Below are 25,510 nucleotides of genomic sequence, written 5' to 3' on the forward strand. Positions count from 1 at the left end.
GTTACAATCGGCCAAATTTTTTTTTTGAAAAATAATATTTTTTCATAGAGTTAAAATTCTTATAATAGTTTAGTCTACACTATCGGTTGCATTAAAACTCCTTTAAATTCCAATTTTAATATATAGTTGTGTATAAGTATAAAGTGTTTAAGCTGAAATTATATATTAGTATGCTTCTCTAAATCTACAATGTTTATTATTATTTAAATACCTACGCCATATGTATTTTTGTTTATATTACAAAACACAGACGCCAGTAAAAACAAAATATATATTTATTTTCTATATAAGAAAGTCAATCGACACACTCTGTATATAGTGCTGAACTCTCCAAAGAGAGCTAAATCGCGTTATCTATGTGTGCGTGAAGTGCGAAGGCTGCAAATATTATAAGTATGGATTTTATTGGCGTCTCCTTCTAACCTCATCCTCCTTCCCATTTCAACCTTCGGAAAAAATATTCACGAAGGGAATCTAAAGTTATGAGCGCAAGGGAAATTCCCGATTATAAGAAAAGAATCTAGAATCATTTCGGTCCATATATCTTGTATGACGTCGTTGATAGCATTACTACATTTAGGCCGGCAAATAACGACAGATTTAATGGACGTCTCACAAATGAAAGCATTGAATACTTATTACATTTACTGGCTATCCATACTAGGTGATAATTAAAATATATTATTAATTTTATGAATTAAGGAATGACAAAAAAATATATCGAAGTAAAGTTAGTGTAAGCAAGAACAAGGTAAAACAATAATACCTACAAATAAAAAAAAAAACAAAAATTACTTTATTCACGTAGGCTTTTACAAGGACTTTTGAATCATTATTTCATTTCATTTTGGGTGTGGCTGTGCGTTATTTCATGCTTGGTTTTCAAATGCAATAATTCTATCGTAAAATAAAAAACATATTTAACATATTAATAACTGTACGACATTTAAAATAGTTCTATAACTAGACTTCAACTAACTACATCCATTTATCGTTTAAATATAGCATATATACACCAAAATAATTCAGTATTTTATTACGTATAGAAGATAAAAATCACTTTTACTGGATTTGATACTGGCTAAATAATTTGTTGAAATTCACCGAGACCAAAACTCAGCCAGGAAGATTCTATTTCTACGTTTTCATTCACTTTTAAAAGATACATACTTAATTTTTCAAGTCTTTTATATGCATCAATTAATATAATTCATTCCTTTAACGGTTGTGTGACTGACGAATCATTCTTATATATACATTATTTAATAATAATATGTAATAATAATTCCGACATACTCAACTCAACATACTCAACTCAACGTCCCCTTTTATAAAAGTAAAATAAATCAATACTTCTATATTGTTCTCAACCCTCTCTGATTGTCACAAAAAACTGTGGGAGCATTTATTAAATTGGCAGCAGGGAAAGGGTTGATCCCCCCGTCAATCCGCCATGTTTTATTCATGGTGCGTTTGAACCGAATCAGGGTATCGCAGATTCCCAATCTCATCTTACTTATATACTTGTTTGTAAATAGAAAAAAAAAGTAAATGGATGAGATTTGATAGTCTTGTATATGAGATACCAGCTTCAAAATGTTTTACATTAGTAAGAAATAATGAATTATACTGTAAATCTTATTAATAGTATTTTTTTGATAAATGTTAACACGTTTAGATGTCAGTGAACCTGCAATATGTTTAAATTAATAGCAATTTTAAGCGATTATGTACTTCAAAACAAGCAATCTAAGCTAAAATCTGTGTTTTATTTTTTTTAATTTCCTATTTACGCGGACGGCTAGTCGGCAATCTAGTGGTAAGTTGCAATGACATTGGACCTTTCATATAACATAGAAATATAAACCAATCCTTGCAGGTAAGTAAGGAAGAAGTTACGTTCATTAATTACACTTGCAAACAGGAACACAACAGTACTAGGCTATATGGTGGTAGAATTAGTGAGGATTGGACGCTACCTACCAAGATATACTTGTAGAACGTCCTACTGCCAAATAATATCAGTACTAATAAATGATTACTCAGAGACATGTTGGACAGAATTACAATTGCTAAGATACTTTACGTTAAAGTCAGCTTTTTGCATTCTTAGTAAGGCACTGCTATGCAATGCAGGTGCGAAATAACAATCCATCAATTGTGGCATTTACTGCCGCCAATTTCGATAAAACGATACATAATGGACATTCCTAATCGCCTTGTCCTTTAAAAAAGCACAAAAGATTCCCTATAAAGAACTATCCTTTGAAATGCTTAGAATAAAATCGCATCTCTTATAACAATGCCAGTAAGACTCAAAATCGTTTAGGTTATGTTTACACGTATGTAAGCTTCATAGTAATGGCTCGTTAAAAAATGGTATGTTTTTAAAAAAAGAACATCGATCTTGCTGTTTGTGGCACAAAAAGACTGCACTCTGATTCTGATTTCACGTGATTTGTGCCAGTACCTGAGTATTATGTTTTTTTAATCTATTATCTGGCTATTATGTAGCCAGTGTTAAAAAAAATAATCTTTCTTAAAGATTTTAAACCTAACAAAATATCTATTTTTATTTTGTTGAATTGAAAATTATAACCTAAAATTCGATGACATTTGACGTTCTATATTAAATATACTATATATCTTAAAGATAAATTTAATTGATACTAAAATTATATTAGTTAAGTGGGTAAGGTTATATTACTAAGTTATTTGAAGAGCTGTTTGAACTACATAATATTAAAAAAAAACGCAAATAATGTAGATTATATAAGAATAAGCTATTAATACTTTACAGCTGAATTTTAACTAATATTGATTTTAAAGAATTAGATAATACGCACACCGAGCATGTCGTCTTTTTATACCTACGATGACGTCATCCCAGCCAATCTTGAACGTCATACCAAATGATTTTAAAATTAGTTGCAGTTATTTGAGCATCAAAATTATTTACTGTAATACCTCCATGGAGTTAATTTATTACCCTGGAAGAGTTCTTAGAGTTTATAACGGCACAATTACAAGCTAAAGTCGTAACGCGTCACGACCTTTAGTACTGACCTTTGTTGTTTAAGTTTGTGACATTTTCCAATGAAATATGAACTTCTTTCCTTTCAAAACGTCAATCGTTAATGTAACGGTTCAATCTAATATTTTAAGCCGACTCCTCCCTTGGACATGTCGATAAATAAGTAACAGTACAATTAAACCTTGCACATAATTCTATCCGTTAATACTGTGTGATAAAGGTGAAAATAGCTTGTAGTGATTTCAGTTTTCTAAATTGTGCAGTCAAGGGGTATTTTTGAGGTATTTTTAATTTATTTGCCCCCTGCCATTATTTTTGCGAGGGGTCAAGCGCATTGTCCTGCTAATGGTCAACACTGAGTGCGTTTTATGGCCGATCTAAATTTCAAGCTTGGCATTCGTCTGTTTCCTGGGAATATTCTGTGATTTATGGATTGGACTTAAAGGAAAGTTGGAATAGACAACATTATATATATTTAGAATATAGTTATGCTTGTGATAACGATTTCAAATTAAGAATAAAAATTATGGCATTTATATTAAAATCGAACTGGTTATATGTTATCTAAAATAAAATATATTGAGATAAAATTTAATTGTTGGTATAAATGCAGTACTTACGACACAATTAAAAAAAAAAACAGATGTATAAATTATATTAATGTCATATTATTTTGTTTATTAATAAATTGCACCCGTGCAAAGCCTAGCTTATCGCTAGTTATGAATATATTTTAAATTTAATTATTAAGAAACGATTCTTAATGTATACAAAAACCAACATGTCGTTAATGACTATGACTTTTCTGTCAGATTAGATTATCTTAATTGGTCGGCAAAAGATTTCTCTAAAAACTCACTTCCTGTCTAATTGTTAAATGAAAATCGACTTATGGTCATCATCTATTACCACGTGCTTAACGCTTAAAACCAAAAATTCTTTATTAGCTGAACCAGCCTTGCAGCGCGAAATTTGAAGAACTTACCTATAGCACACAAACAGTTTTAACCACCTCGAGGAGTAAATTAAAAAAAAATAGCCTATGGACTCCAACTGAGATAACTTCATAGCAAATTTCATCAAAATCGGTTAAGCAGTTTAAGCGTGAGGAGAACCGACAGAGTTACTTTCGAATTTATAATATTAGTATAGATTCAAGAAGGCTCATAAAAGCACTTTGAATCGTCATGTCAAAGTGATTGATTAAAAGTAAAACAACCACCGGTTCGGAAAGTTTCTACCGAAAAGAAGCAACAAGAAAATCAGTAGCAACTTTTCCACCGTTCTATAATGTACGATTAAATTTCGATATACCCTGCCTGGAAATCAACAAATCCACACTTTTTATCACTAATAAGTATAATCTTGTATTGAGTTTTAATATTATTTATAATTATTATTTCATGATTAATTATTAAATATAGAGTTTGTTCTTACAGAATACTATTTATTTACTAGCTACTGATTCTGGTAATCCAAATTTTGACATGTATCTACGTCTCGATGTTAGAGGAATACTTGGCTTTACTGTTTACCGAATTTGTTTTGAAATTAACATATACTTACACATACATACCTACATAAAATATTCATATCTATAGGTAATTTTATTTAGCTCTTATTAAATATAGATTCCAAGGCTTTCCATTTCACGCATACATTTAAATAGGTTTTTATTAAAAATCAATTTAGTAATCAAACTGACAATTTTATGTTCTTGTTATTAAGACTGCGATCAAATAATAAGGCTGGCATATAAAAAGTAGGAGACTCATAGATAATAGTTTTTTTATAAAAGAAAGAAAGAAATGTTTAAAAAAAAAAACAATACATACGTTATTTTTAATTGAATTAAATATTGTTGCTTATTATTTATTTGACTTAAATGATAAAATTTATTAAATCCATATCAATATTTCGATAGTTCTCGAAACTGATATATTGATTGTTACAATTTCAACTTAAAATCCTTACTACGTATCTCCGGTCACGGATGAAACGAAGCTTGCAAATTGGCGTAAGCCAGGGGTCAGACAAAGGCTCGGTCACCGTATTGACACCCCGACAATGCAAGGGTCACTTTTATTTGTAGCTGAAACTTAATTTATAATCTTTTCACACACGCCATTAAGAAGATTACCTACCCTTTAGTCTTCGATAACAATTGCACATTGAAATAAAATGTAACTATATATCCGCAGCCATTGTTCGGGGACCGTTGGTTTCGATTTTGACACATTTTCAAATTTCGAATTCGAATGTTCGATAGTTGATTTATTTTTTTTGAGGATTTGATGGGAAGATGTTTGGGTTACGGGTCAATGGGTGGATTGTGTTCGGATTTTAATTGCCTAACGGTCATATCGCACACTTCTTGCAGAGCAAAGGTTAACGGTCGCCTTGAGAATGCCGCTATCATTATTCAGTACCCAATCTTGAAACGTTAACTTTGCTTCATTTATAAGGACAACCATTTTTAAAACATAATGTTAAATATAACATTTCATAATAAAAGTCTTATTTATATTAAAATTTATTTATCATCGCCATAATCAAGACCTAATTACTAAAATAGATTTATTAACTAAAATTATATCAGCTACTAAATCTTTTTCGAAACAGATAATTGCTAATTATAATTTATGATGATATTATCAATTCCTACCTCCTAAACAAAATGTTTGTTTCATTAAAATCAGGTAGGCATGTGTAGGTAGAGCATTATTTAATATACGTTCAAGGCGTAGCATATCCGATGAATATTATTTTATTTCGAAATGCGTTATAACACAGATTAAATAAACAAAAGATACTTTAACAACGGTCCAGTTTTAATTCCATAAAATCTCTTACAAAATTTTGACGCAAATGTCACGGGTGTAATTTTTCATAAAATGCAATAAATCGCTGACCCCCTCGACCATTTTGACCCCACGGGCCGGTGACAAAGGCCCGAAGCGTCTTAGGGCTGACCCGCAATAATAGCTCCAATTACAATAGTTATTGAGATAACATAAATTATAAATTACGCTTTTGAAATGTACACTATTTAATACATTATTTAAAATGTAACAGAATTCGCACCTTGTAATTTATATATTATGTATCAAGGTTATTCATAGAACTTTTTTGAATGTTTACGTAGTGTACAAATGCAATTAGTATATGTAATATGCATAGTAGTATATAAGAAACGACAACGAATTTTGAAATTAAATTTTGATTATGTAAGAAAGATAAGCAATTACAAATACATTTATTAGGTTGTATACGAAAATCAAGTGCGCCTTTTAACCATAAGTATAATGTTCTCTGTAAGTCGATAAAAGGAAAACATGTCATAAGCCGTTAGATAAATCTTCATTTATAAAACTTAACAATTAAATTTATATACTAACCTTTCATAAAAAAAACTCGCTCTATCTCTTTCACGCAATGCGAAATATAAGCATAGATAAAAAGCGAGCATAATACATCCTATTAATAAAAATATATCGGTGTTAAGGTCATTCAATAAGCAGCATTAACAAAAGACAAGAAAAAAAACTAACACGTGTAAACATACCTTAATAAACTAATATACGAGATTAAAAAAACGACTAAAAACGTGAGAGAGGTGTTTTTTGTAAAAAAAAATTATTCGTTATATAGTATGGTCTGCACGATCTCGACCAAGTCGATGGATATGGGACTCATAAATATTAGATACCTACATAAAAATTGTTGACTTTATATTGTTTTTATAGAAACAGACATAACTTTTTTTAATATATAATCGAAAAGCAAAATTGTCTAAAACGAATGTTAATTTTTGTAATTATGGTGAAAGTGTTTAACAAATAAACAAATGATTAACTTTATAATTTTCTAATTATAATATATTTTATTTCATTTTAAAAGTGTTAATACACTACATATTGTAACAAGGATTACAGCACGCTTAGACAGTATAACAGTCTGAAAAAACGCACCCCAAAATAACAGGCGTAAAAAAGACCCTCGCAGTTCACGCAACAAATCGTTTTATCGCGCACGAATCTAAAAAACCTGCTGTTTTTTATCAACCTGATCGGTTTATCGACCCCTGAATAAGGTTTTTTTTGTCATTTACACGTGCTATTTTGTGATATTCGTTTGTTTTTTGACATATCATTGTTTGTTTCTTTTATTTATAACATACAAAACTATCGACTTTGTGACTATAACATAAACTCTGAAATGTGCTTCATCTTTCTAACGTCTGCTCGTTTATTAATTAATGTAGATTAAAAAAGCTTGAAAAAATAATTTAAACAATAATAAATTTTATTCTTCATATGCACCCAGGTCTAAATTATAAAGCGAAGTCGGTATACAACATAAAATTGCTAACAATTACCAACATAATAAAAAATACTTTCTGTATCGTTACGACAAAATGAAAAGTCTACAAAAAACGCATTCAATTTACGTATTATCTGTGCAGGTCCTTCTAAGAAAACGCGCCAATATTTTTTTTAACAATCAGCTACTGGGTTTTGCAACCGGAAAGCATAAAGAAACAAAGGCCCGATACAGATGCGGATTTCAAAGACAAGAGGATAAAAAGTTTCAAGATTTACTTTTGCACAAAAAAAACAAAAGTGCTCTATGCTTAATAATATTTATAAAATGTAATAATAATTTTTTAAAATAATTTATCAATAAAATTATTTAATACAATTACTATTATTAAATAATTTATTAATAAGAATCTAATTTTTATAATAAGTAGGCACCTATGGTAGAATGTGAAATAAAACATTTTCCTGTATACAATATTTTGCTGCTATTGCTCTTTTTAGCTGCAAAATACACAGATTTCTTTGGTGACAGCTCTCGATATCCAATATTTTGCTAGTTTTTTTCTTTCTCGGAAGAGGAAGCACGGCAGCTGCGCCTCGTGCCGACTTGTGCCGATACTTTTTGCTCGCTCAAGTAGCAAAGATTTTTTTGTTTTTGACGTTACAATTTTTTTTCTCAAAAAATAAGAGACGCCTGCCATGCAGTTCCATTAGTTCTATTTTCAAAAATATGTATTCGATTTTTAGTAACTATAAATGATATCAAAATAACGCTCTCATTTCTAAGCAAAAGAAATAACTAAACACAAATACAGGTATTTAAATGAAACTGTTGTCTTTAAAAGCCTTTTGCAAAGAATTTTAGCATTATCTTGCAACAATAGAGGATTTAAAAAGTGCGCAGCTCCTAAGTAACGCAAATTTCGGCTACTGAATGAGCCAACGTTGATTTATAGCGGTCGGCAGCTGATTCGACCAATGGTCGACGTTTTGGTTTAAAAAAAAATGTAAAACGACGCTTACTTTCATAGGTCACTGTTAGCGCACAGGATGATACTTAAACTTGATTATCTTTAATAATATATGTATATTATTATAATAACTGTTATTAAAATAATAACGTATTTATATACTCAATTAGATAGACTGTTTAAATAATCGTTCTACTGAATTAAATATAAAATTACATTTCGGTACACAGATTCTATCGAAAAAAAAACCGCTGTATAATTCAGAAGTTAACGTATATTGTTAGCTACGATAGCCAGTACCTACTTGATCTGTGTTTCTTTTGATTATCATATTATATTATACATTTAGACTTTAGTCATAGTGCAATCATGTAAAAGTTTTATAGATGATTTTTGTGTGAAAAATAAAACACTAAAATATATTATTTTTTTTTTATTTAAAATAAGTACACATTATTGAGTGTAAATTTCAATTATTTAATGATCGTTCATAATCGTGTAAAAATAGTTACAAAGTTGTTAAGTTATATTTTGCAAATATGAGATCATTCGTACATTTATTCATACATTTTAAACTAAAGTAATTTATTATGGCTACAACCTTTTTAACCTATATGAGCTACAAAATTAAGTCAATTCCTTGACTACATTAAAGTATTTATACTATAAAAGTATTTTCAATACTATAATGTAAATTATTATTTATCTACAATACAACAATAAACACACACACACACACACTTACACTTTTAATTATTTAAATTTCGAATAAATACAAATTTGAGATTGAAAATGCAACAGACTGTATACAAACAAAAATTTAAAAAAAAGTGAAACTGCAAAACTTTGTAATTCGAAGCAAAAGGACTCACGCAGTGCTCTATTTACCGATTTCATGGAATAATTGTAAAAAAAAATAACACCGATTTTCAGACTATTTTTTTTTATGATATTATTTAAAATTAGCTGCAAGTTATAATTATATGTATTTATATAAATTATTTAACTTGTGTCTTGCATTATGTTGCATATTACTGCACCGAGAGCTGTCTCAGTGCAGTAATGCAGATTATATTCCAAACTAAAGTACACATCCCGCTACAAAATTTTAAAATGCGTCCTATACTATTTTTAAATTTAAGTCTTATGCATCATTTATATAACAATTTAACGAGTATTATTATAAATTTTAAGACCGAATAGGACAAATAATATGTTACCCAGACTTTCATTTGTAAGTCTAAGTATCAGCTCGGAGTAAAATAGTTGGTACTTTTTTACCCTTTGTACTCGGAAAGCATGCATACAATCAAAGATAATCTTACTCCGGCTGTTTCGGATTCCCATACCAAGCGTCTTGAAGACATTTTCATACGGCTTTGGTATAGGTATTTCCATTAACTCAATAACAATAACGCTACGCTGTTTGTTTAAACGACTGAATTAATGAATTATAAAGAAAGACCTTGCTGTAATTTTTTTATTGAAAAGTCAAAATTTTCCAATATTGACATAGTCCGAAAGAATAAAAGTATTTTGTAACGAACTAAAGCGATAGTGAAAATATTTGATCAAGTGATGTAAGTTGTATTGTTTTAATTGGTAACATTTTATTATGACGATACATATATTTTTTCATGGAACATTGTTTTTTTTTTTTTAAAGTTTTACAAACTTTAGTCAACATGTTTTTTATTGGTACAGCTGTTGGTTTATTTAATATTTTATTTATAGTCTAATACGTATTCAATAAGCTAGAGTGTTAAGGCAATTGGATTCCTCATACTTCTTTGACTTTATATATATGTATATATATTAGGATTACCGCTAAATACCTAACTCTACCTAGTATTCCCGTTTGAAGGGCGAATTAGCCAGTAAGCAATGACATACTACATGACTTCTTAGCTCGAAATATTGGTGACAGTGGATAAGAATTAGTTTATATTTCTTACAGCGCCAATGTATTTGGGCGTTGGTGACAAATGCCATCACGTAAGCCATTTGCTATAAATATATATTTGTTTGATCAGGTTTTAACAATACGAACGAACGAATCTGGAAGCCAACACGGTTCCGTATTCTAACAATCCGGCCCAATGTAGCAAGCAGAGGCCACTATCAGAACTTACAATACTGGAAGGACAAATGGGTTGATAAAATTATTACACATGAGATCCGGTTATGCTATTTTTTGTTCATTATAAGTATAATATTTATCAGTATATAATTACGAGCTAAACCGACGACTTTAAACTTTAATTATTGTAATTTATAAAACATTATCAAACGCCCCCCCCCCCTCATTTTACCATTTAATAAAATAAATTACATAACATACATCAAATAAAATTCAAAGTAGCTTTCGCTACACATACTTATACAGATTAAAAATATAATATAAAGGTACAAATAGAATTTAATTTTAAACGTATGTAGACCTAAATACATAATTGAAATAATATCTTGCATAAAGAAAACGTAACGACTTCATGTCGCTTTTCTTAAAATACGAAACTGTTATTACGAGATGAATATTTAAAATAATAATTATTTAAATGAAAACAACATATATTTATAATTATATAAGTACTATATATAATTACTATTTTATATATAGACAATAACACGAAATTGACGCTTATAAATTATTAATAGTGTAAAATTAAAGCAGCTGAAACAGCGACGCACAGCTAATTATTTAATAATAATACAAAAGCCTTCTTCGAAACATGCCATATCCCTTCGCAAAACTTGTATGTATATTGATTTATTATTTTTTTTAAGCTAGCCATTACAAAAACATCACCTAATGAATAAAGATTATTGGTCTCCTACATTAATTCACCATATAAATGTTTAATTATTCTATAACACTGTTATATTGTTACTTAAAATATTCATTTAAAAAATACCTCGTTTCACGATCTATTTACATATAAAATTAAATAAACAATTTTCAATACAAAAACACAATGTAACTATACATTTCAAATAGTTTAGTTTTAATAAATTCATATTTATTCAATCGAGGTGGAAATTAACGACTTAGATGAGTGACTTTGTTTGTTAAATTATTATGTGTATAGATATATAGTTTATTTTCATGTTTCATGTTTATTATCAGTAGGAATACATTTTCTAGTAGGAAAAAATAATCTCTCTTTGAATATGGCGTACCGAGTTTCATTTAGACTCAGTTCAGTGGCTTTGGATTTGTGGATTTAACTCCTGTACCTAAAACAATATTGCCTAGTTAAATATTTCTTTAAAGTTTCTTTGTTTGAATGTTCACACTAAGAAGTTTAAATTTATGTATATTTAAATGTACAATTCAACACAATTATATAAAAAATAAATATTTATTCAAATAACGCCCGAAACAACGTGAAAAGGTTATTTCGTTGAATTAATCATACCATTTTTATTATATTTTAGTTGTATGCTAATAACGAATTAAGTACAAAGTACGACGTGAGCGAAACATAACACTGTTTGAGAAGAATTATTGAAATTAGACCAAAAAATAACACTTTAACTTAAAAGTTGTATATTAACTTTGAAAAATCAAGATGGCGCAATGCCCAATAGAACAAAAAACCATATATCGACGCCACATAGCGTAGTAATGTTACATGAAGCAACATAATTTAAGATTGTTTCAAATTCACAATGAAATCAACTAATTAAAGAAGTAGTCCAGCTAATTAAGCGTGTGAAGTAACGATATACCTTCTTTATTTTATCGCATATTAATCATTTATAATGATATTCAAATTACTTGTGTTTAATACATAAGTCGAATTAATATCGGAAACAATTTAAAAAAAATGAACTTTGTTACTATATAATGTACCTAGTATATTATATTACGAAATACGATCAACATATGTATTCTTTTCTGATTATTTAAAAAGACACACTTTCAAATACATAAAGCGAATCTTGGTGGTAGATTTCTAGGAAGGGCGTTGTGCGTCGTCTGAGTACTAACTCATCAGATATTCTATCGACGAGTGTTTAATAGTTCTTACAGCGCCAATGGCTGTGGCCGCTTGACCACTTACCACCAAATGACCCAATCGCCCGTCCGCCTACCTTTATTATAAAAAAAAGCGAACACCAGGAGCGAACTCATAAAACACGAAAACGAGTACACTTATAGGTACTACACACACATATAGGTACAGTATAGGCTTGGACAAAATATAAACAATAAAAAACCGGAGGTACTTTACTTATGTTCCTAAGATACGGAAAAGCATATAACCTGAGATTTATCTCAATCGATAAAACTCAATGTTTCTGATATCTTGAATTTTTCATAAAATGTTTTGTTATTAGGTATATTTAATATTATAATAGCATTGCCAGAAGACCTCCACAAATCGTACCGAATTATATTATATTTAACAAACATTTATCGTGAGTCTTCGTATATAACGACTTCAGTTTTCACAACGAAAACTGAAGTCGTTATATACGCGAAAGACTTGAAATAAATATAGTCACAATCCAGCAAGGCACTCGTGGTATTTTATCCTTGTATAAGATCGTCTCATTCATATACGCAGTGGGGGCACATTAGGGAGGCTGCGAGGGAGCCGCCCTCGCCCGGGATAGATTTGAAGGTACAATCATTTTTTATGCGAGGGGAAATAATACCGCCCTCCCAGACGCACACCAAGAGAAATCCATTAATAAAATAGACTAAAATACAGACATACATACATTTGGCTTTACAGGGCAAGAGGTTCTTGATGATAACATATTACTTAGACATGTATAACACTAACTGCCCACATCGATAAATACATGATACATGTATATATTCTTATGTTGAAACCTACCGGACTGCTCAAAGTCATCCAGCGACTCAAAAAAAATATCATTAAAATCGTTCCCGCCACTTAGAATTAATACAGTGACAAACACCTATTTACAAGAACTGTATATACATATACATAAAGATATGTATTTAGGTGTGAACCTGTAGCTGTAACAGTGTGAGTATTTTGTAACGTCAGAAAGTTATATGCGACTTAGACTACAATAATTATAACATTTGGAGGGCGTCGAGCAATGCGTTTTTTTATGCGAATATATTCACTGGTCAGTCTTGAGGGATTAACGTGTATAAATTTGAAATAAACATCATAGAAAACCGAACCTGTAAGTCCTGTAACTATGTAAGGTAATAAGAATTAGATCCAAAGTGACTTGATTGATATTATATGTACTGGATTATTTTTTTTGAGTACTTCAAGTTATTTTTTTTTTATTACTTGTAACAATTTTATAAATTTACTTTTCATACAATTTGTTTTAATTTATTATCAATTTATGTGTAACTCGTTGTGACCCCAGCCCGCCCGGCTGCCCTCCGTAATAAAGAGCGTGTCTCGCAACTGCCATAAAGGCTGAGCGCATTACTTTTTACTTGCGATAAGGGCACTCTCGTAGCCCTACGAATATTTCTGTGTCGGTGCGCTGACCGGAAAATGGACATATTCAACATTGATTAGAGATTACTGGACTTTAGAAAATATTTATACTTTTGCCAACATAAATAACTAACAAAAAAAAATCTAAAAGGTATTTTTTAAATAATTTTTTGATATCAACTGTATTCTTAACTTATATCAATTTAATTTAATTATATAATCGTAGATTTTTTTTTCTGATACTCAAAAATAGCGATAAAATATTGAATCTTTGTTTATATAAGTAGTATATAAAACTAGGCGCCATTTTCTTTAAGTTAAACGATCTTAATGTATTTATTTGTAAAGAAAAAATACACAAGCTTATCACACATCAAAATGGTTTATGTCATTATAACGTTACAATTCTTTACGGTAATTGTTATTTGATTTTTAATAACCGCAAACGAGATTAAAATTAACAAATGTTTCACCGACAAAGCGACATATTACATTATAGAAATAACAGTAATTATGTATTAACGATCAATAATAATTAACCTATAAGCGTTAAAATAATAATCGGTGGAAAAAAATATAATCCCGCCTGTCTGTCGTCTGTCTCAGGTCTGAGATATTTATTTTCGAACCCATTACCACTGGTAGTTTGAAAATCAAAGTGTACTTCTATATTTAATTAAAATTTTGTCTTTAAGTAATAGTTAAGATCTTGATCGCTTGATCAAATTCAGGAAAGCATTTCTGAATTTTCACGTGTGTCACTAATACGTATGATACTAAGCGTCCAGAAAAATGTGATATATACTTTCTTTTTTTTTTATAATTGACCAAGACTAATTACAAAGTTCAATTAAATTTTTTTGCAGCTTTTATTTCTTTACCTATATAACCTTTTTACGTACTTTACCCTATTCCTTTAACACGCAACTTAACGCTACGCTGTACCTCCTCCTCTACTCCGGATGTATTTTGTGGATGTCCCCTTATATACTACTTCCGTATTTATACGTAACGCTACATACTATATCTTTACAAATCTATGTATCTATATGTATGCTGAACTAATATTATAAATGCGAAAGTAATTTCGTTTGTTTGTCTGTCTGTTACGCTTTTAAAACTAAACAATAGAACCGATTTAAAATTTGGTATGAAGTAAACTTGAATCCCAAGTATGTTAGTCTAATTCGCCATTTTATGGGAGTAGAGCTGGGATTTAACTGTTATGTGCACATGGGGATGTGCATCACACGCTTGCGAGGCCGCGAAAAGCTAGTAATATATATTTTTCTACATTCAATAATAGATATAATTGTAATATAAAATCTTTAATATCAAGTTAACAAATACGGTCTTACTTCTAAACGATGTTATTGTCTGTTAAGCAAGCTAAAATTTAAGAAAATCTCACTTTCTTGTCATCTTTGATTTTTCATTCGAAAAAAGAAGGCAGAGGTGGATCGTAGTACATACTTCCTATACAAACTAATTTGTAGGAAAAACCGATATTAAACGTTTTATAAATAAATTCACAATAGCTTAACCGTAAAGATGTAAATGAATACAAAACAATACATTAATTAGTAAAATTTTAAATAAATATTACACAAATGGCAATGGTTTTTTGACTTCAAAAACATTTACGTATTTAATAAATATATCACTCTTATAATGCTGTTAATAAAGACACTTAAAAATAAAACGAGCATAGCAGTCCCCCTTGAAATAAAATTCCCACAAAAACCTCTACGGAACTCTACATTACAAAACAAGCGGTCTACATATATATATTAACACTATCAAAAATATCAAAGACATATAGAAATAATTATATTTACATAGATTTAATGCTATGGGAAAATCAATATAGCACACTACAAAAATGTTAGTGACTCATTTTTATAATTCTAAGTAATCTATAAATTATTTAACTTGCTATTATAAACAGATAACAAAGGATATTACAACGGGACAGACAATAAAATCTTAAAAGGAAGTAAACAGAAACACACTTTCATTTCGAATACTTAATCACTTTTACAAATTACTTACATTAACCCTTTAAATAATATATCGTTATTTAAATATTTAAATGAAGTTTCAATTGTTTTTTTTTTTTTCCTAAAGATAAATCGCGTTTAAAATTTAATGAATAGTAATTAAATAAATTTGATATGAGAATTAATGTCCATTTATCATAACTTGCGCTCTGTGATTAAGGAAAACTTCGTGACTCCGTGAGAAACCTGTGCGTTTTGTATGTAATCTGGCACAAGTGTTCACCAATCCGTTGTCGATCAGCGTGATGGAGCTAATAACCTTCCCAAAACCTCAGCTCAGCAGTGGGATATTTAGATAAAAGTTGGTGTTTTTTTTTATTGTAACTGTTATTTTTTGGTCTGCGATAAAGGATGCGTTGATGACGTCAAGTGATGACGTTACATGCGATATGCGGAGGTTAGAATTGTTTCGAGTTGTTGGTTGATCAGTCAATTTATTAGTCAATATTAATTTTGTGTGGTAAAAGATAACCAATGTACATACAAAAACTAATATATTATGTTACAATATATTTGAACAAAACTAAAATATGTATATAAATTATATACAACAAGCATTTTTTTATGTAATAGATAAGCGGACGGGCAAATGGGCCACCTGATGGTAAGTGGTCACCAGCGCCCATAGACGTTGATAATGTGAGAAATATTAACCATTCCTTACATCACACAAATGCGCCACCAACATTGGGAGCTAGGATGTTATGTCCCTTGTGTCTGTAGTTACACTGGCTTACTCACGCTTCAAACCGGAGAACAATAATACTAAGTATTGCTGTTTGGCGGTAGAATATGTGATGAGTGGGTGGTACCTTCACAGACGGGCTTGCAAAAAGCCTTACCGCCAAGTATTATAGCATATTTTAAATATATACATATTTTGCATACTTTTAAAAGAATACATAAAGTAGGTATTAATGTATTTCAAGAATTCTGGCGCTAAAATATTTTGACCGAAATATTTTTATCACAATTGCGGTCGGTTATTTTAATATGATAATATCATTGATCGATTTTTTAATACAATTTTAATGATTAGATTTTTCTTATTTAATTTACGGAAGTTACAGCGATTTAATTATTTTTTAAATTAACCAATATTGAAGCCCTCATTTGTCAATGTTTTTATTAAATTTATATTTTAATTTTATATTTCTTGACATATACAACTCAAATCTAGTTTTATTATAACTATTAAAATATTTAAATTATAAATACCTAATTAAAATTCGACGTGTATTTATTTAAATAATTAATAAACGTAATAATTTTTTTGTCTTTCATGTAATTGATAACTCATATTTTGCAAGACCCTTCATTGGAGTAAACAATTAACACATATATTTTAGCGGACTTCAAGAAAAATTAGACGTAATTAGTTTGTTTTTGAAGTTGTAAGATTTTTTTATTATTGAAAAAAGCAACTTGTACAGGTTGATTTTTTCCACCCATTTCACTTTACCCTTATGAGTGGAACATGGGTAACGACAAAGTAATTTATTACTTGTTTAAGCGACGCTTTTGAAAGAACACTTTATTAATATTAAAAAAAAATCGCAATAAAATTAAATCTTCTTCAAATATATAATTCTTCTTTAAATTTATTCGTAAAAAAAAACGCATAAACAATAAAACTTATTTTTAATGTTGATGGAAAGTTTATACGAATAATATTTCTTATCATAGTTATTTAAATATTTACAGTATCAGTTTTAGCTGCAGTCGGTGTCAGCTAAAGCAAGGCAACGCACTAATTAGTTATGACTGCCGACTCCAAAAGCAGCTGACAAATATACTCAATATTTAAATAACGCATCTAGACATTTTTTCAACGTTTATAAAAATACTATTTAAATTTAATTTAAGTGAACTATTTTTTTTATTTTGTCTTTCGTTCATCTACGTTCAAGCCGTACAGCCTTTTAAAACCTACTTGAATACCACTATTGCTTACTTTATGGTAATTGTTCACCAATTGACATTGACGCCATAAAAATGATAACCATTCCGTACATCACCAATGCGTCACCAATCATGGAAGCTCAGATGTAATGTCCCTTGTGACTGGACACTGTCTCACTCATCTTTTAAACTGGAACACAACAATACTGAGTAATACCTCTTGGCGGTAGAATATATCATGAGTGGGTACCTACCCAAACAAAACCCTAACACCAAATATACTACTACTCGACTACTTTTGATTTTAAAAATGATAAACTGTATCTACACATGTTAAGGAAAACTTTAAGTCATTAGCAAAATATAATTTACGATATCATTACGATTTTAATAACATCGTGCATAATTATACCATCAATAAAGTATGTTGTAACTACAATTCTTAGTTACAACATACCCACTCCACTGATTAGATTTTCCGCGGGACCGTGTTGTCCCGCTTTTCTATAAAACAGTTTCGATCGCTGTTACACGTGTGTCATTATACCTTTCTCATTATAAATACCAGTTCTCAAGTCAATTCAATTCTCAGTCACCAAAGGTATATGTCATCATGAATGTATTTATTTATTTACAATTTAGGAAACAAACAGTAGGTACAATAACACAATAAATTAAATGAGGACCACAAAATCGCAAATACATAAAAAAATCAAATTTCCAATAATAAATAATACATTAAAATAACATATTCATACCCAGATATATTAATAACATATCAGTTTTTTTACCAAGCTTATTTATTTAAAATAATAAACATCATCTCACTTACTTACTAACACTTTACTAATTTTACTTGGTGGTAGGGCTTTGTGCAAGCCCGTCTGGGTAGGTACCACCCACTCATCAGATATTCTACCGCCAAATAACAGTACAGTGTACTGTTATTTGGCGGTTGTGGTTAATATTTCTTACAGCGCCTTTGGCTATGGGCGGTGGTGACCACTTACCATCAGGTGGCCCATATGATCGTCCGCCAACCAATGCCATAAAAAAAACATCAAACATCAACAACATTTAATTTGGACATGGTTCTTTCATTGGTTTGCCAATGTATTTTCTTAATTAAAAAAATGTCCCAACTTTTATCATTCCGTACCGATAATTAGCAAAATATATTTGGCAATGTTAAACATGTTAGACCAGACAGCGTGGCTCCACGTTAATTAATAAATCATATGCTAATCACTCGATATATAATTAAAAATCACTTAAAATTATTTCGTTATAATCATGTATTTAAAGTATTATTACGATTATGATGAGGATGTCCTCCTGACAGGTATTGACCCAAACTCAAGGCGGCCGACAGCGCGTCATATTATTGTGCATAGTGTGTGTGCTACCACTTATAATCCAATGGGTTGTCAAATCAAACACGACCGTGAAGAGTTCAGACGCAGGACCAATGGCTCTACGTACTATTCCGAGGCGAAGGAGTGTAAACCTTGCAATTCTTCATAGTCCAAAAGATACTGAAAATTTTTCGGCAGAAATACCCAATATTTCATTATGACCCAATTCAACTCACTATATTATTATTACATTAACACACACTCATTATACGGTATTGAGGCAAAGATTTTGTTATTTTTTATTCTTTAACACATATAAATCTGATTTAAGTAAAATGGCAAATGTCTTAAATAATCAGCCTCGATATTTAATATATAAATTTTTACTACTAAATATTATTGTAACGAAAATTTTATAATGACCGAACATACACACATGCATATATTCACTTTACTATAATAGATATTAAACGATACAATATTGTACCGTTTACCCACTGAACTGACTCACTACAAAGCCACTGAAATACATTAAATATAAAATCTATATTCGGATTGGCTGCTTCAGTATCAATTCTAAAAAAGTTATACATGGAATTCCTTTTTTAAACGACTCTTTCTGATTGGTTGATTCGCTGCGATAAAAAGCTCGACGCCCCTTAGCCGCGCCTTCTATTTTTTATGCGTCAATTTTTATACTCATATGAATAAAAAGGGACTAACTGGGAACAGATTACGATTGTATATAGAGTCACGATTCGATTCTACCTAAATATTATTTTTACTTTTATGTTACAAATAACAGTAATTTAATTACCTAACCCTACTAAGTAATAAAACGGCTCAGTCATATACAGCTTATAGCAAATAAAAATAAAAGTTTCATTATCGTATTTAGGGGGTTCAATAGGAAAACAATCTCATTTGCCTGCGCGTTCCCGTTTTATTACCGCATAATAACCGAAACAACAACGAACACTTTATTACAATGACGGCACGACGGGAGTTGCTTATTTTTTTTATTATTAATATCGTATAAACAATAACTTAATAACTTGATCCCCTCCCACAGTAGCCGGCCGCGTATTGGTTCGAGGTAAAAATAGGCTGTGGGGCTGAGAAAGGGACACACGTATCGCGGCATCGTGCCAGACCGTTCGCACTAGAAAACTCGTCGCGTTCAAATGTAGAATACATTTATCGATGTTCGAGGCATAAAAATTGACAGATTTTTTTCAGTTCATTGTGAGACGCAGTCGGAGTCACACAGATCTCGGCTGCGGAGACGTAGAGTTGTCTCTAAAAAGTATAAAAGCTTTTACGTTCGTGGATTTAAGTTGAAATCACGTAGTGGAATATAGACTCGAGTGAAGTTGAATAAGATATATGTTAAACTTGTATTGGTGTTGTGTTTACAAACGTTCGCTGATAAATACTGGAAGGTATGTTGTATTATTTGTTTTTAATTTAATTATATTTATTTTTTATGATTTAATATTTAATTTAGAAATCGTATTTATTTCTTAATCTAGGTCATGTAGGAAAAAAATATTTACTTTATTGCTGTTGATATTAATTTGTGGATTATTTTGTTACAAATAATAAAAACTTTATGGTCGTCTAAAAAAAAAGCAAGCAAATCCTAGTTTTTCCACATATGATTTAAGGAATTAAATAATCATAATTAATCACAATAATTACCTAATATCGAAAATAAAACACATAATTAACCTTAATAGCTGTCGGAACCTTTGAGATTACGGCATAAAGCTAATTATTATTTAATTAAAAACGATTGCAACAACACAGTAGGTACATACGTGACCTAACGATTCGTAATTTTTTTAACAATAATCCGCCACGCAAGCCAATTTTTTCTACGAAGTATTCCAGTTAATTCGCAGTTTAGGCATTATAAACATAAATAAAAAATGAATCATATTCAGTCACATGATCATCGTTGTTAGCTAATATTAGTGACGCATTTGTACGTAGACACAGATAAAATATAGTATGGTTTTTTCATAGGTATGCTAAGCTGCGCCTCCCCCGCCGGCATGCCGCCCGCGCCACACGCGCAAAGTTGGGGAGCCTTAATGCAACAACCACTTATTGTAAGTCAAATCCTTATACTATATGAATGTTTAGATTAATTTGTACTAAATTTAAATAAATCTAACTTACCGATAACTGTTAATAATTTATATAGATTTATTTTAAAACATTTAAGTATAAACATCCAAGTACGCCGAATTCATTTAATTAATTTACAATAGAGTAATTTTCTTAAATCAAATCTAATTATAATTACTTATCAATTAACCTCTAAATTATAGTTACTTACGTGTAAAGCGTTTTATATCGATTTTAGTTAAAATCAACTGCTAAACCGTTTGCGATTTGAACAGTCTGAGCACGCCTTCAATGAAACTGAAACAATACAATCGATTTAATAAAAGCTATTATTACTTAACTTTTCTATTCAATTTCGAATAAAATATTCTTTTAATGTTTAAATTTAACTGTATACACCTGCTGTTACGAAATATAGTACATCAATATCTTCTTTTCTCTCAATAGAAAACAGAACCGATGGAGGACGGAAGCTTTTCAAAAGAACAAGCGAGTGGATTCTATTCTGAAGGTTTCCATAGTGCATCGCCGTCATCGTCGAGCAAAGATTCCAATGGACATTCACCTAGAAGCGTCGGCAGTACTGGTGAACCATCTCCATATTACGACAATATGCCTCTAAAAGCCAAAGCGAATCTGGGTATGCATTTGGAATCCTATCGCAACGGCCTTCCTTATAACTTACTCACACCCCCTGGTTTTGAAAATAGAAATAACGAAGATTGCGAACAATCACCGTACGGCTCGTATTCACCGCGGTCTCTTGTACCCCCAACTCATGTATCGACCCCGTTAGCACGCGCTGATGCTACTCCACCTAAATCACCACCGAGAACGCCCTCGTCCCCTGACAGAGATCACGAAAGGCGAGCTTTCGAACGATTCCATGATTCGGGTTTCGAAGGCATTGGCCAAAATAAAAATGACGGCGATGATGGTCGAGATGGATCTGGGCTCGATGAAGATTTTGACGATGAACCAGGTCTCCGTGTTCCAGCTGTAAATTCTCATGGAAAAGTTAAAACCTTCAAATGCAAACAATGCGAATTCGTCGCAGTAACCAAACTTAGTTTCTGGGAACATAGCAAAGAACATATCAAGCCCGAAAAAATGCTATCGTGCAGGAAATGTCCTTTTGTAACTGAATATAAGCATCACCTGGAATATCATATGAGGAACCATTTAGGGTCCAAGCCTTTCCAATGCTCGCAATGCTCCTACTCTTGCGTAAACAAGTCAATGCTAAACTCGCATCTAAAGTCCCATTCTAATATATATCAATATAGATGTGCCGATTGTAACTACGCTACAAAATACTGCCATTCTCTTAAATTACATCTTCGGAAATATAAACACAATCCAGCGATGGTACTAAACATGGACGGAACGCCTAATCCTCTTCCAATAATTGATGTTTACGGTACTCGGCGTGGACCAAAACAAAAGCCTATTATGAAAATGTACGACCAGCAACAAATAAACAATAACAATAAACATCAGCCACCGCCGCCTACCCATCCTATCTTTGGAAATCATTTCCCCGTTAATCTTCCGTATCTGCCGCCGCTGCTACCACATTCGTTCCTCTTTCCACCGAACAATAACTACGAACAAAGGACTTCGCCAAAAATAACTGAATTACCGGTTGAAAAACAGTCGGCACCATCTCCTCAATCCATATTACATCAGCGTCTGGCTTACAGAGATGTCCCCGCTGAAACAAATGCAACACCACCGCCAATCAAGTCGCCGGCTAGTTTACCTCGAACACCGATAGCACCGCGCAGTGTTTCTCCGCCGGCAACGTCTGATGCACTTGATTTAACAAACACTAAAATAAGTGAAGCAGAATCACCACCGCCGCTTGATCGTCCAGCACCCGTCACACCCACCACAGCGTTAAAGAACAGAAGGAAAGGGCGCGCTTTCAAATTACAGCCAGCAGCTTTAAGACTACAACACGAAGACGATAAAATGGAAGCGAATGCATCTGACGAAGAGTCGGACGCATCAGCTGAGGCTGCTGTAACCTCTGTGCCAACTTCATACACGTGTCAATATTGTGACATTACATTTGGCGATCTGACAATGCACACTATACACATGGGTTTCCATGGATACAACGATCCTTTCATGTGTAACAAATGTGGGGAGAGAAGTGCTGATCGCGTGGCATTCTTCATTCATCTCGGCCGCGCCCAACACGCGTGAGTTAATTGGAATTGCAAAGATTCAACCTAGTCAACGCTTTGCGTTCAAGCCAATTAGCCTATAAGCTGTAGGCAGTTTGTATCGTTAGAATTAAATTATTGTTAGGTGAAATGTAACATTTTGTAATCAATTTATTTTAAGCCAAAGATTTATTTCGTAGAAAAGCTTGTGTTTGTACGTACGTTTCCTCACGAGGTTCAAACGATTTTATAGTAGTTGTTATAAAAGAAACTTTAAAATGTCAAAGTTAGATGCATAAGTAATTGTGTAATGTTTGAATGTAAATAGTAATTGTTTAAGACGAAGAATGTGAGTATAATTTCTCTGTGTTTTAACGATAACAAGAATTTGTTAAACCCGTGTACTAGTAGAGATAAGTATGTTTAGCGAAAGACCAATAATTTATTAAGACTGTATCTAATTAGTACAAAGACAATGTTCAAGTCACTAAGAGTCATGTAAGTTTATGTTTAAATTTAATATTAAGATGTAAATTTTTGATGCTACGGTGAAGTTACCTATAGCGCGTTAGTAACGATAGTGTATTTTAACGCTTCTTTTAAGTCAGAGTGTATTTATATGGGTATATTAAAGATTTATAATTTTATTTATTTATTCCGTACAGCTACCATTATGATTGTGATTAGTAGTTATTATTTCCAACGTGAAAACTGAACATACTTCGATTACGGTAAAGGTTTTGTTTGATTGTAATGTATGACGACGTCGTTCGAACATTTATTGTAATTTTTATAAAAAAAGAAGTATATTTCCTTTGTGTGCTGGAAACATATGATAATAAAAAAACCAGTTTTATTCTAATCTGACTTTTATTTAATGATATTTGAGACAGAGAGAAATGATATCATTCGACACGAGGTATAATTCCTATATTATCCTTTATTTAATAAGAAAACAACGAAATCAATTTGATGAGTGAACTGTAAAGATCTTTTTTTTTAATATGATATCTAAGTAAAATTTATCATCTTAAAGGCAATACTTTCATCGTCATTCGTTTAAAAAAAATCCACTATATTCAGTTGGCGCGGTGTGTATGGGACTGTATGGCTCAAAGAGTTTGGACGGTCCTTACTCACGCGAATGCTATTGCCGGTTGGTTCCATGTCTTCATACGAGTAGTTCAAGAGTTTTACGCACTCAAAATTCTCTAAGTCACCGCTAACGACGAATTAAATAAATAATAAATAAATATTGGACAACGTCACATACATTACTCTGATCCCAATGTAAGTAGCTAAAGCACTTGTGTTATGGCAAATCAGAAGTAACGACGGTACCACATACACCCAGACCCAAGACAACATAGAAAATTAATGATGAATTAATGAACTTTTTCTACATCGACTCGGTCGGGAATCGAACCCGGGACCTCGGAGTGGCGTACCCATGAAAACAGGTGTACACTCGACCACGGAGGTCGTCAAATTACCTAACTGGTTCTATTCTATACTCCTGGAACCGCGCGGCTAAAGCAATAAATCTAAAAACAATACTTTATTACCGCACTTACCTACCAGAGACAAAGTGTAACTTTTTTAATTATAATTATTATATAACACAATAAGTTTTTATGTATGTGAATATTTATTAATTATTTAACAATGTAGCAAGGCTTAGAAAAAAATGACTTAAGTTCTTCAGTTTCATTCTTTGTAATACAAATGAAAAAGCACAGCTTAAATAATAGTTAATTTTTAAATTAAACGTTATCTTGTTAAAATAGTCTTAGTTCCTTGAAATCATTGTACTTAAAACATTTTTTAGACAAAATGCGCCTGGATATAGCGATTTAACTGAAATAAATTCGTTACATAACCAATATAAATATAATTCCTACGAATACGTAACTTATATACTACGGTTAGATTAACGAAAGACTTTGTCAATCATTTGTTAGATAAAGTTCTTTTTTTTTTTAATGATACAATTCGCAATCCTTGGACAAAAAATTACTAATATTGTACAGTAGCGTCGTATGGAAATTTTCAAAAATAATTCAATCTTTTGTCATAGAAGATAATTGTTATGGAGTGTATATTTTTTAAAGAACAATA

At 31.1% G+C, this 25,510-nt stretch overlaps 1 protein-coding gene across 1 annotated transcript; it reads left to right on the top strand.

The window, feature by feature from the left end:
* The first annotated feature begins 20,348 nt into the window (after window positions 1–20,348).
* Window positions 20,349–23,521, top strand: LOC125072704 (protein hunchback-like). The gene is made up of 3 exons (XM_047683382.1): window positions 20,349–20,530; window positions 21,117–21,202; window positions 21,669–23,521. Exons 2-3 carry the CDS (start codon window positions 21,119–21,121, stop codon window positions 23,430–23,432), a joined length of 1,848 nt encoding a protein of 615 aa, XP_047539338.1. The 5' UTR covers window positions 20,349–20,530; window positions 21,117–21,118; the 3' UTR covers window positions 23,433–23,521.
* Window positions 23,522–25,510: the final 1,989 nt, after the last annotated feature.

Source organism: Vanessa atalanta, chromosome 2, assembly GCF_905147765.1.
Source record: "Vanessa atalanta chromosome 2, ilVanAtal1.2, whole genome shotgun sequence".
Lineage (NCBI taxonomy): Eukaryota > Metazoa > Arthropoda > Insecta > Lepidoptera > Nymphalidae > Vanessa > Vanessa atalanta.

Coding starts and splice junctions, on each gene's coding strand:
- LOC125072704 (XM_047683382.1), top strand. CDS start 21,119: ATGCTAAGCTGCGCCTCCCCCGCCGGCATGCCGCCCGCGCCACACGCG. Junction 21,203..21,668: donor TAATGCAACAACCACTTATT/GTAAGTCAAATC, acceptor TTCTCTCAATAG/AAAACAGAACCGATGGAGGA.